General features: G+C 48.1%; 5 protein-coding genes across 5 annotated transcripts; 4 read left to right on the top strand and 1 right to left on the bottom strand.

The window, feature by feature from the left end:
• The first annotated feature begins 3 nt into the window (after positions 1 to 3).
• QC763_000550 (uncharacterized protein) lies at positions 4 to 1,095 on the top strand. The gene is made up of 2 exons (XM_062905117.1): positions 4 to 571; positions 624 to 1,095. Exons 1-2 carry the CDS (start codon positions 432 to 434, stop codon positions 1,006 to 1,008), a joined length of 525 nt encoding a protein of 174 aa, XP_062767672.1. The 5' UTR covers positions 4 to 431; the 3' UTR covers positions 1,009 to 1,095.
• A 1,813-nt stretch (positions 1,096 to 2,908) lies between these two features.
• Positions 2,909 to 3,616, top strand: QC763_000540 (uncharacterized protein; the record flags this gene model as incomplete). Its single annotated transcript, XM_062905115.1, has 1 exon — positions 2,909 to 3,616. One exon carries the CDS (start codon positions 2,909 to 2,911, stop codon positions 3,614 to 3,616), a length of 708 nt encoding a protein of 235 aa, XP_062767671.1.
• On the bottom strand, positions 3,602 to 4,051 carry QC763_000530 (uncharacterized protein). The gene is made up of 2 exons (XM_062905112.1): positions 3,810 to 4,051; positions 3,602 to 3,753 (listed from the first exon to the last, which is right to left on the bottom strand). The coding sequence occupies exons 1-2, from the start codon at positions 4,011 to 4,013 to the stop codon at positions 3,685 to 3,687; spliced, it is 273 nt and encodes a 90-aa protein (XP_062767670.1). The 5' UTR covers positions 4,014 to 4,051; the 3' UTR covers positions 3,602 to 3,684.
• Positions 4,052 to 4,541: 490 nt separating this feature from the next.
• Positions 4,542 to 6,022, top strand: QC763_000510 (uncharacterized protein). Its single transcript, XM_062905108.1, has 4 exons — positions 4,542 to 4,842; positions 4,902 to 5,096; positions 5,144 to 5,774; positions 5,827 to 6,022. The coding sequence occupies exons 1-4, from the start codon at positions 4,687 to 4,689 to the stop codon at positions 5,856 to 5,858; spliced, it is 1,014 nt and encodes a 337-aa protein (XP_062767669.1). The 5' UTR covers positions 4,542 to 4,686; the 3' UTR covers positions 5,859 to 6,022.
• Positions 6,023 to 9,486: 3,464 nt separating this feature from the next.
• On the top strand, positions 9,487 to 10,306 carry QC763_000495 (uncharacterized protein). Its single transcript, XM_062905106.1, has 3 exons — positions 9,487 to 9,717; positions 9,769 to 9,933; positions 9,988 to 10,306. Exons 1-3 carry the CDS (start codon positions 9,530 to 9,532, stop codon positions 10,094 to 10,096), a joined length of 462 nt encoding a protein of 153 aa, XP_062767668.1. The 5' UTR covers positions 9,487 to 9,529; the 3' UTR covers positions 10,097 to 10,306.
• Positions 10,307 to 11,738: the final 1,432 nt, after the last annotated feature.

The raw sequence follows: 11,738 nt of genomic DNA, 5'->3' as shown, positions 1-11,738 counted from the left end.
GCAAACGCAGTTGGAATGCAACAAACATCTCGATAGCTATCAATAGGGATTCTGGGGCCGAAGCTGTTAAAAACACAACCGGGGCGTGGAATCAATGCTGTGAACGAAATTAGGTTACACAACGAGTGGGTGATCTTTTGTGCCGTTCTGTCAGTGTCAACATCTGAACTTGAATACCCGCTCCCTTCCTCCTCTTCAGCTTTACCTCACCTTGTACATCACCAGTACATATGAAAATAATCTTTTGTTTGCTGGAGCTTTCAGATACAGTATGCGATTACTAGTCCCCGTATGATTAGCTTTTGTTTTGAGGATGAGTAAGTGGTGACGTCACAGACTATCGAGCGGATACTTGTTGAACTCAAAGTTTCCCTCGCCGTACTTGCAATCACTTTACATCGTCACAATACTCAGCGACCACATCACCGACCATGGACCCCAAAGCTCTTAACCAAAGCCTATCTGCACCAACCTTGCGGCGGACCACAGACCCAATCCGTCCTCGGCCAATCATGCCCTGGGGTAGAGTGATAGTATATGGTCTGTCGGCCGGTTTCTTAGGAGTTGCTGCGTAAGTTCTCATTCAGGTCAATGCCGTTTACTTGCAACGCTAATAATTTCAGTATGACGGTTAGCGAAAAAGTCGAACAGTTTTTTACAGGCCGCCCCAACTCCTACGTGCCAGCCAAAACTCTCGCTGCGTTGCTTGGGGTCACTCCTCAAAGCGACCAGCAGTTGTGGGGTCTCAACATGACAATGCATTATGGCCAAGGTGCAGCTGCTGCCGTGATCAGAGCAGTTGCAAGTTATTCTTTGGGCATGAGAGGGCCATTCACCGACTTTATGTTTATGGGTGTTAGGCTGTTGATTGACCAGACGCTGGAAAATTGGACGGGCGTTGGAGCTTTGCCTTGGACCTGGCCGGTAGACGAGCAAGTCGTGGATCTGCTGCACAAGGGCGTTTTTGCATTTGCCACAGGGTATTTGGTGGACTGGTGGATTCAGTAACCGTGAGTTGGATCTCGAGATGCAGATGAGCCAAGCAGACAGATGGTTTAGCGAGAAAGAAATAAAGATCCGCAAGCTTTTCCAAACACTGCTGTTGATGCAATGCAGGGGGGTGGCGTTCAGCAATAGCGACAACACCATGATTGACCCAAGGCGTCTTGCAATGATCTAACCGTGGCACAGCTGCCAACGCAATGCTCTTCGTGCAACTAGGTGATAGACCAACACCACCTATGTGAGCCAACAAAGACGCAGAGGCGACTGAGTGAGATGAGTCCATCGCACAGCACCGAGATATAATTTCGAGGCATTTCCAAAGGTCTGAGACCTGACATTGTGGCTCCGGACACCATAACTCTTTTGTCCTCAGGTTTGAACATGTCTGACCTCGGCCTATTGGTGGGCTCGCAGCTCAAAGACCCAGTCATTTCCCATGCAACATTGCTGGTATGTCATCGAGTCCAATGATCATCTGTCAGACAATACCTTAATCGCACACATCTTTTACACCAGGGGCTTATGTGGTCGGGGACAGCATTCTCAATCATGATAGTAGCAACCCGGATTTATCTTCGTCTTAGACTATTGAAGAGGCTCAAGGCGGATGACTGCCTGGTCATTGCCTCACTTATCCTCTGCCTTGCTTGCTCACTCTTATGGACCGTCTTGGCCCAGAACCTTTATCTCATGATTGAAAATGTCGATGACTTCGACCTATCTGTGGCCATGACTCTTATGGACAAGGCAACCGAAGGTCTTTGCGGAATCATACCAAGCTACATGTGTACTTGGACATCGTTGTGGCTCATTCAGCTGGCCTTATGGTCTTCTTTCACGGACTTGGGAAGCAGATTTGGCATGAGCAAATCCTGTGGTGGTGCGTGCTCGTCTACATTCTGGCGAGCTACGGTGTCACAATCGGCATGCTGGACTTTCAATGTTTCGCTGCCAGTTGATTTGACATCATCGGTTAGTGGAGGCTTCCCTCGCTTGATATTGATAGCTGACTAACTCTTACAGTAAAATGTCGAGCGACAGACATCAAGAATGTCGCAATCACTCGGAGCTACCGTTCAGATGGGCCATGGATATCTCGTCAGATGTCTTGGTTGTTGCGGTTTCCGGCAATATCGTCTGGCGCGCATCCATACCTTGGAAGAAGAAGCTCATGCTTAGCGGGATCTGTTGTCTCACTGTTGCCATGTTGGTGGCAGCGATTATGTGAAACGCGTATGGCCATCAGTCTACCTCCTGGGCCTAAGTTGGATGTTGTTGTGGACGATTGAGATGACATTGAGTGAGAGGGATTCCTATTGACAAGGAGCAGGTCTAACATGTAGATTTCACAGCAATCACGGTCGCCTGTGCCGCCTCTTTCCGAAGCCTTTACTCCTATACAAAGCGAACACTGCAAAAAGACAGCTACAGAATTCAAAAGTCGTCTTCTTTCTCCAAGGAAAATAAGAGCTTTGGAGCAACCGAGACGATGCTCACTGCCGAGCTCTCTCTTTGGGAACGGAGCGACTTGGAAGACCAAGCACGAGCGCAGAGCGAGGAGACGCTGTTGGACACCAACACAGCCGTCTATGCTCCACACACCTTTCGGCCTACTCATGCGACGGCTGACCCAAAAGAACCAAAAAGCAACAGGCCGCAGATACAGGTACACGAAGTATAGCATGGCTTGTGAGGAATCAAAGAAATGCATAATTGTGTATTGTGTCCAATGATTGGTTCGGGTGAGTGGAGAAAAGCCCCACCGATGATTAATTCATTCTGCCTTCTCCCACTTGCTTACTCACTCGCCCACAGACCCGTGGTAAGATAAGACCTCCGCGCGCCATGTCATCACAGTCTCGCAACTAGGTAATTCAACATTCTCAGCTGGCGATCATATCTGATGGCAGACAAACCAATCCTCATTCTGGGCTCGACCGGGCCCTCCGGCATCTGCCTTCTCCGCGAGCTTCTTCATCGCAAGAAGCGAGTTATCGCCTTTGTGCGCCCAACCTCCGCTTCCAAAATCCCAGCCGATCTCGTGTCTTCCAACCCCGACAATCTTCAGGTGGTGCATGGCCAGATCGACGATGATGTAGCCCTCGGTGAAGCCGTTGCTCAGTGCAGCGCAATCATATCCCTCATGGGCCCAGTCCAGGAGTCCATGTCGTCTCGTACACCACTTCCATATCCGGCATTCTACGAAAACCACGTGCTGCCCGTGATGAAGAAGCACGGGATCAAGCGCATTGCTGCAATGGGCACGATCTCCATCTATGCAGAGGACGACACTGCCGTCTTTTTGAGGTGGATTCTGCGAACAGGCGTGAGCTGGATGTTCCCAGCCGCATATAATGCCATGCTTGGGATTGCTAGTGTTTTCAAGGAAGAAGCAGACATCTACTGGACCATCTTCAGGTTGCCCATGCTCCTGGGAGGAAGCGATGAGACGGCTTGGAAGGCAGACCGTGAAAAGGGTGAGGCTCAAGCTGGCCCGGTGAGCAACGCCTGGACGGGAAAGTTGAACAGATCAATTCTAGCCAAGTGGCTCGCCGACTGGGCTGAGAATGAGGGAAAATGGGTACGAGAACTGCCTGCCTTGAGTAGCTGATTGTTATGTTGAGTATTGAAGAATAAAAGATTGCTTGTAGATACATCCGGGTTCCCCATCCTCGACCCTCAACAGTAACGATTCGTCCGCAGCCAGTTGCACATGACGGTCCCAACACACGTGCAACACATGCAAGCCTAGCAATATGTCAACACCTTGAGGTCAACGCATCAAATCTTTGGGCCAAGTCTACCTTTCTCTTTCTTTCGGCATCATCCTTGCCTTCGATACATGACAATGTTCGCGCGCTGTTGAACCGGTACATGTTGTAGCACGCATTGGGGTTGATAACATCGGCGCATTCATCTGTCCTGGCGAGCTCTCGTGTGCACTCCTGCATCGACTGTCCTAGGGACGTGGAAGCCCACAGGGCGAGGAGACCGAGGGACAGCTGCATCGTGTGTTTGCTGAAGGGCAGAGTGAGTAGGGACCGATGTGGTGATTTGGAATCGCACAAAACCTCGCTTGAGACGCATGTTCAGATATACTTGATGGATTCCACTCGCGCTGAGGGTGTGGCTCAATGACAAGGCGACTCCGTCGGCAATGGGTCCGGCGCAGGGTTTGTGATTATACCCAGTCGGCAGTTTTCCTGTCGAATGGGAATACAGCCGCTCATATAGCACCTCTCTTGACTAGCCAACCAGGAGTCGACGCCGGGTCAATCTAAAAAGTGATTATTGGCAGGGAATAGTCACAGTAGGACTCGGGCTATGCGTCATGGGATCTGGACTGAACAGAAGCTGGGCTCAGTACTATTGCCACCTCTCCAACTCCCGGGGTTGAGATGCGCATGGCATATTACCCGTCATCAAAACTCACTATCGCTCGGTTCACGAACCGAAATATAGTGCTACTCTTTTAAACAACACGTCTAGAAGGCCCAATTTAGGGCACCCATCTAATTCGTGGATAGGCTGGTATTGTTAGATCGGCAGTCATTGTTCCAAGCAGGTTGAGCATTTCCACTGCCATATCTACCCCAGCCCTTTCACACTCTTTTCAGTCTGATCCTCCTGCTGGTTTTGGTCAAGAGATCTCCTGTGTGCCTATTCCCTACCATCCACGCCATGAAGTGGAACGCCATTCTCGCCGCCTCTGGGCTGCTGTCGCCCACCCAGGCTTTGCTTCGGTTTGGGTGCTCCCAGCTGACAGTACAGAGGCTAGATCCGTTGGTGAATCCCGGCCAAAGCCCATCGCCCCATCTTCATCAAATTATTGGAGGTGTATGTAGACCACTTGCCTGCTACAACATTTCCAAGAAGCTAACCTGCAGTGCCAACAGAACTCTTTCAATATCTCCATGGACCCGAAAGACGGGTTCGATCTCCCCAAGCTCTCAACATGCACGTCTTGCCAGTTCACCGAAGACTTTTCCAATTATTGGACAGCCGTTATGTTCTTCCGTGCCAGGAATGGCACCTTTAAGAGAGTACCCCAGATTGCCCAGAATGGTATGGAGGGAACCAACGGCGGCATGGTAAGTTTGTTAATGCGCATGCTGAAAGTTGCTAACACTCAATGTAGGTTGTTTACTACATGAGCGATGCCCTTTTTGACACAGCACAAAAGTCAAAGGTCACCGCCTTCAAGCCCGGCTTTCGCATGCTGGTCGGCGACCCATCATACAGCACGCGAGACCAAGCCAGAGACTGGCGCCAACTGACCTTTACCTGCATGGAGAGCCAGGCCAGCCGTGCCCCCGAGTACATCAGCTTCCCCCCAACTCCCTGCCGCGGTGGAATCATGGCGAACCATCGATTCCCGACTTGCTGGGATGGTGTCAACCTGGATTCTCCCAACCACAGAGACCATGTTGCCTACCCCGAGACAGGCACATTTGAGTCCGGAGGCCGATGCCCAGCTTCCCATCCTGTGCGGCTGCCCCAGATCTTGCTCGAAACAGTGTGGGACACGCGTGCCTTTAACAACAAGGAAGACTGGCCTGCTGATGGCAGCCAGCCATTTTTCTGGTCGAGCGGAGATGGCAGTGGCTTCGCCAATCATGCCGATTACGTCTTTGGCTGGGAGGGGGACTCGCTCCAAAGAGCCATGGACGCGCACACCTACGTCAGCGCGCCCATGCTCAAGACTCAGACCATTGCACAGCAGAACAAGTGCACTGTTCGTGATTTCGTCAGAGAGGACTTTTCAGGATGTAAGTAAAGCCTTGTTCGCTTGTCATCTGATACTGACCGTATTATCACCAGGGCTCAAACAATTGCCGGGCGTTGCTATGTAAACGAGGGTACGCGAAGATCAGGGTGGCAGGGGGGGTCTTTATTGCGAGAACAATCATGTTTAAGCACGGAAACAGTCCGTTGGTCTACCTAGTCTGACTACCCTCCATGAACTAGTCTTACTCAGCAGCATAGTAGATAGACATCTGGACGTCGAAATGCCTCAGCTTGCCAATACTTCCAAGCCGCACTGTCGCATAATGCGCCCTATCGGAACGCCTAGGAGTCAGCCCCCATGACGCCAGTCGTCCGAGCTTTTAATGACCCCCAAACATTGTATCAGGATATCCATGAACCATGATTTTTCCATCTGCTTCAGCATTGCGAACGCCATGGACAATACCACCACATGTCAAATATGTTTCCATCTCAACGTCAGTCTGCGAGAGGTTGATTCTGAACTGGTGAAGGCCACAGCCATCACCGGATGCACAGAGTGTGGCTTGCTTTTGTCTATGACTTCATACTTCTTCCAGGAGCAGGTACTCACTTTGGATTTACTGGTGGATTGTCCAGCATCACTTGAACCTCGAGGTCCTCTGCAGATCCATGTCAAAATTGCCAACTACAGCGTTCACGTCCTGGAGCTGTTTCGACACTCAAGCACCCGCGACAGGATTTGCAAGCGGGTGGAAGATCAAGGAATAGGAAGGGGTATTGGCTGGGCTAGACGGCTCGCCAACCATTCAGACTCTCCAGAATGTTGGCATCTGGCCAAGGAATGGTTGAATGATTGCCGAAAGCACCACTTTGAGTGCTCTGGGCCTGCCAACCCCCAGCTTCCTACCAGAGTTATCTCTGCCCATCAGTCCATTGCAAACCCCAACCGCATCCAACTATGCACATCACCGGAAGGGTCTCGAGGAACGTACATTGCACAGAGTCATTTGTTGGGGATGGTCTATGCCGACCAAGGTCAAGCTGACAGCAAAAATCTTTTCCATCTGGAAAGACAGATTTCTGCTGGACGATCTTCCTCAGACTTTCCGGGACGCAGTGAGGATAACAAGAGCCCTTGGTATACCATATCTCTGGATCGACACGCTCTGCATCATGTAGGACAGTCAAGAGGATTGGGCAAAAGAGTCATCGAGGATGGCTAGCATTTACACCAACGCAATCCTGACCATTGGCGCTGACCAGTTCTCGGATTGCCATGGTGGTATCTTTGGGGAGAGGATGGATCGGGACACGGAGGCACTGGCCGTCCAGTTGCCACTGACGACACAGTGTTCCTCGGACTGCCAATGTTGTACAATATATGCAAGGAGACATCGAAGCAGGAGCTATCCATTTCTCAGCCACGCCGCGGACTCGGATATCGAATCTACCCGCGAGGTTGCCGTCACCAGATCGTTCACATCCGGATTACATTCGCGTGGATGGAACATGCAGGAAAGGCTGCTTTCCAAACGCATGCTGCACTTCACTCCGTTTGAAATGGCCTGGGAATGTACCAAAGAGGTGTCTTGCGAGCCGACTTTGGGTAGTGTCCCCAAGCAGTTCCTGGTCTTTCGCAGGGCATTTGTCAACCCCATCAAGAAGTGGACAGAGACCGAATGCCAACACCAAGTCGAAACGGGACATGACAACATGTTGACACAGATACACGGTCCGCTCGTCCAGGAAGCTCGGGGTAACATATCCAGTATTATTCACTTACACTGACAGCTTATTATTCTTAAATTCTCGGCCAGGTATTTAACCGTTAAGACAGACCGGCTCACAGGACTCGCCGGAATTGCCGACCGTCTCTGCCGTGTTACTTCGCAGCAATACTATTACGGAATCCTCTCTGATCATACGGTTCGAGGACTGCTTTGGAGACACAAACCAAATCCAAAACGCAAGCAAGCAAGCCCCCGTTTGCCAGTGGGCTCAGCTCCATCATGGTCTTTTGGGTCTGTTACCGGGAGAGTCGGTTTTGTACCGAACCCCGAGAGGTTTACACTTTTCGTCTCTTCTGCAACGATACACCATATTTCGAGACAGCTGGCGTCAGAGAACCCCTTATGGCTCAGGTAGGGGCGCAGTGGATATCACGGGAGTTTTGGTGAAGATTGTGGTGGAGGATGAGAAAAATGGCAAATGTGGAAAAGATGGATCCCTCTCTTTTAAAGTCGATGTCATGGACACAGAAGCAAAGTGCAAGGTACGAGGGTATTTTCAACCAGACGTGGAAGATCATGGGACAGAAGGCTATCAAACTGCTCCAACCTACTTGTTAGTCCTCGGGTATTGTCGACATTTTCGCAAAAAGGGGAGCAGACTCTTGGAATTGCTATACTTGAAGCGGGAGAAGAAGATGGTCAGCCAGCGTTTCGTCGTGTGGGCAATTTCTCTGGGCGGGGTGGTCTGATTGGAAAGAATATGACACGGTTGTGCTGGACGGGTTACGGCACATCCCGGCGTATTTTGCTCATATAGAACGGGAGTATTTGAACCGCTGAAGTTGCAATGCCTCGATTACCCCTTATATCCATAACCCCTGTGTCGTCTACATACAGACTCATCTCTGACAATGTGATGCATGTGAGTTATCCAACCACTAGTTTGGTCCACTCTGTCACCCTCAATGGGACAGCTTCACATGCTTAGCCATCTGTCAGCAGGTGTGTAAGCATAAACGAGAGCGCCACCAACACCACCTTCAGACTTGGTGTTTTGACAGAATCCGTCTGAATTAGATAGGGACTTTGGCAAACGAGCATGTGCCAACTCTCTAATTGGTCTGTTGATTGTTGACAAATATCAAAGGTAGCAGATCCTGCAGTTTGAGAGGCCCGCAACTCTTGCCGTGGAAACTGTTTTTGGTATTGCTATTGCCTTACAAGGGATAGCAACCTTGTGCTTATGCATGTCAGCCATATGCATGACTACCCCACACCAAATCTTTGCTACATGCAGGGACCAAACCGGAGATGCAGTGCAGAGGTTCCCACGAACGGTCTTGTGTCTCAGGGAAATAATGGGACAGGCTATACAGCCCGTGGCCTGCTGTTGAGATGGTTAGAGTAAGTTACGTCCAGAGAGAAGAATACCTAATCATGGGGTTGCTGTGACCTTGTGGCTGAGATTTCCGTCGTGCAAGCCATGCCGTCTTCATTGATTTGCTAGGTTTGGTTCTATCATACGAGGGAGAAATTTGATTGAGACGAATCTGCGGGATCATGGCGGTAACGGAGGGGATAGGAGGCAGAGTTGAGGACTATTCTAGTTTAGTCTATGCCAGACTATACAAAACCTCAGGGTGCATCAAGGCGTCAATATTGGATGACTACCTTACAAACGTGAATAAGCTGCCTGCATTGTGAAACTGTGTGTCATGGACTCTAGTGGTTCCTGTAGTTGGTGTGTTTGTTGCAAGCCTTAGACTAGGTAGGTTTAGAGACTGTGAATTGTTGGACATTGGATCAGCTGCCTGCATCTTGACTGCAGCCTCTTCATCCGAATAATCACATAGGTATGCAGGAATGATCAATATTGATCCCAGAAAGGCAACACTTCAACGCAGGACCATCGGTTCAAATAACTCCTTGTAGAGGTTTGAGGAGGATACCGGTATTTGGCTGGGAAAAACTATAAATGGAGAGAGTTCTCACGTCTTGCTCCTCAACCCATCATCAGCAACTTTCTCGCCTTATCCACAAATCTTCTATCCAGTCTCACCAACATGAAGGTTTCAACTGTCTTTAGCGCCTTTGCCGCTCTGGCAAGCCTTGTTACTGCCGCCCCCGCCCCAGGTGTTTCTCCTGTCGCCAATGCCGCACGCGGTCTTGAACCTTCACCGCCCCCTTTGTCGTATGAAAAGGTCACTCCCATCACCGATGTTGATGAAGTTGCCGCTGTCAAGAGGGAGATGTATGTTGACCAAGATTTTGCATATCGATGCAGCTGACAATATGCATACAGTGAGGCTCGCCAGGGTGTCTATGTGACTGTCCACATCTACTGGGGCGGAACCAGCGCATATATCAGCCCAGTCAACCGCGGAGCCTGTGCTGACTTGGTCCCCGCCTGGAAAAACGTCATCTCGTCCTTTGGACCAGACTCACCCCTTGTGTGCTGGATCTACGAGTAAGGTCCCATTGTCCAACACTTGAAGAATGAAGCTGAGACAACAATTCCCAGTGGCGACTGGTGCACTGGAGATTGGTACGGACCTATCTACAATCCTGGTATTGCAGACTTGACGACTGTTGGGTGGAATGATCGGATCAACTCCTTCATTTGTTGGTAGAGAAACGAGACAGGCAAGCTTTGCCTTCGTCATGTTGCAACAGAAGAAGAGTGAATGATATGTGGGAAGCGTGGAGTAAGATCAGGTGGTTTTGGAGCGCAGTGTGACTGACGGGCTTTCCTTATTCAACACTCGTTTTTGAATTTGTCACCAGAATCTGCATTTTCTTTAGATATCCGAGAATACAATACCGGTTGATGTTCTCAATTACCACGATGGTTGTGATTAAGTTGAAATGATGTACTAGGATGTTATAACTTTCCCCATGGCAAGACTTGAACACACTCGCAGTCCATTCACTATGTTATGCTCGTCTATGGTTTGTCTAATTTATGATCGCTATGCGAGGAATCCCATCCGTAAAGTTCTTTACCCCGTCCACAGGCTTAGAAGGTTTACGCCAGGCTTTGCATCAACCCCCGCAGTCACCCTCTCCCAGGTGTCCGTTCTCCAGATGTATACTTTCCAGCTTGAGTGTGTTGAGTTAAACATTCCATGACATCCGTGCGGCACCACCAGGGTGCTGTCCGGCTCTTTTCGACATAACGAAACGATGACAAGACATGAACGGCACTTTTCCGTTTCTCTGCTGCCACTTCCGAGCGATCTCCTTTCTTATCGTCTAGTAGAAGCCGCCTCATTGCTTGACCGGGGGGAGCTGGGATTTGGCCGTGTTATATCATTTATTCTCCGATGGATTGTAGTATAATTAGTTAAAAAGCGCACCAAAAAGAACGCACCACTTTGGAAACAGAGGGTAGCATCCATTAAAGAATTCAGTTGTACGATCCGATAAGATTTCTCCCATGAAAATATAAAGCAAAGATATCATTGGAATCGCCTATCAGTTATTCTCCGATGGATTGTAGTATAATCCGTTGAAAAGCGCACCAAAAAAAACGCCCCACTTTGGAAACAGGGGGTAGGATCCGTTAAAGAATTCAATTATACGATCCGATAAGATTCTGCCTATTAAAATAGAAAATAAAAATATTATTAGAATCGCCTGGATAAGCTGCATAGAATAGTATATAGTGCATTATCGTACAAGCGGTGTGGAATGGTATATAATAGATGTTAAGTTGGGTGTGAAGATTGGTGTAAGTGTGTTAGTAATATATATATATTGTAAAGTAAAGTTAGATAATAGAATAGTAAATTGTACGATCCGATAATATTTTTCCTATTAAAATAAACGAGAGATTATAATAGTCTAAATAACTTATATAGAATAGTATATAGTATATTATTATATAAGCGGTATAGAAATATATATAATAAATATAAAGCTAGGTATAAACGTATTACTAATATACGTATATAGTAAAGTAAAGTTAAATAATATAATAGTAAATTGTACGATCTAATAATATTTTTCCTATTAAAATAAACGAGAGAGGTATTATTATAATAGTCTAAACGACTTACATAGAATAATATTTAATATACTATCATATAAGCAGTAAGGAATACTATATAATAAATATAAAGCTAAATATAACGGTGTTAGTAATATATATAGATAATAAAGTAAAGTTAAGTAATATATTAGTAAGTTATATAATCTAATAAGATTTTTCCTATTAAAGTGAAAAAAAAATATTATTAAAATTATTTTAACGATCTATATAAAATAATATCG

Source organism: Podospora pseudopauciseta (assembly GCF_035222475.1).
Source record: "Podospora pseudopauciseta strain CBS 411.78 chromosome 2 map unlocalized CBS411.78m_2.2, whole genome shotgun sequence".
Classification (NCBI taxonomy): domain Eukaryota; kingdom Fungi; phylum Ascomycota; class Sordariomycetes; order Sordariales; family Podosporaceae; genus Podospora; species Podospora pseudopauciseta.
Note: the sequence above shows the minus strand (reverse complement) of the source record. Positions and strands in the feature narration are given on the sequence as shown.

What these genes read in the sequence shown, in the direction of transcription:
- QC763_000550 (XM_062905117.1), top strand. Translation starts at nt 432, where the DNA reads ATGGACCCCAAAGCTCTTAACCAAAGCCTATCTGCACCAACCTTGCGG. An exon ending in GGTTTCTTAGGAGTTGCTGC is followed by an intron (nt 572 to 623) that starts GTAAGTTCTCAT and finishes TAATAATTTCAG; the next exon opens with TATGACGGTTAGCGAAAAAG.
- QC763_000530 (XM_062905112.1), bottom strand. Translation starts at nt 4,013, where the DNA reads ATGCAGCTGTCCCTCGGTCTCCTCGCCCTGTGGGCTTCCACGTCCCTA. An exon ending in ATGCCGAAAGAAAGAGAAAG is followed by an intron (nt 3,754 to 3,809) that starts GTAGACTTGGCC and finishes ACATATTGCTAG; the next exon opens with GCTTGCATGTGTTGCACGTG.
- QC763_000510 (XM_062905108.1), top strand. Translation starts at nt 4,687, where the DNA reads ATGAAGTGGAACGCCATTCTCGCCGCCTCTGGGCTGCTGTCGCCCACC. An exon ending in TTCATCAAATTATTGGAGGT is followed by an intron (nt 4,843 to 4,901) that starts GTATGTAGACCA and finishes CAGTGCCAACAG; the next exon opens with AACTCTTTCAATATCTCCAT. An exon ending in AGGGAACCAACGGCGGCATG is followed by an intron (nt 5,097 to 5,143) that starts GTAAGTTTGTTA and finishes CACTCAATGTAG; the next exon opens with GTTGTTTACTACATGAGCGA.
- QC763_000495 (XM_062905106.1), top strand. Translation starts at nt 9,530, where the DNA reads ATGAAGGTTTCAACTGTCTTTAGCGCCTTTGCCGCTCTGGCAAGCCTT. An exon ending in GCCGCTGTCAAGAGGGAGAT is followed by an intron (nt 9,718 to 9,768) that starts GTATGTTGACCA and finishes ATATGCATACAG; the next exon opens with TGAGGCTCGCCAGGGTGTCT. An exon ending in CTTGTGTGCTGGATCTACGA is followed by an intron (nt 9,934 to 9,987) that starts GTAAGGTCCCAT and finishes AACAATTCCCAG; the next exon opens with TGGCGACTGGTGCACTGGAG.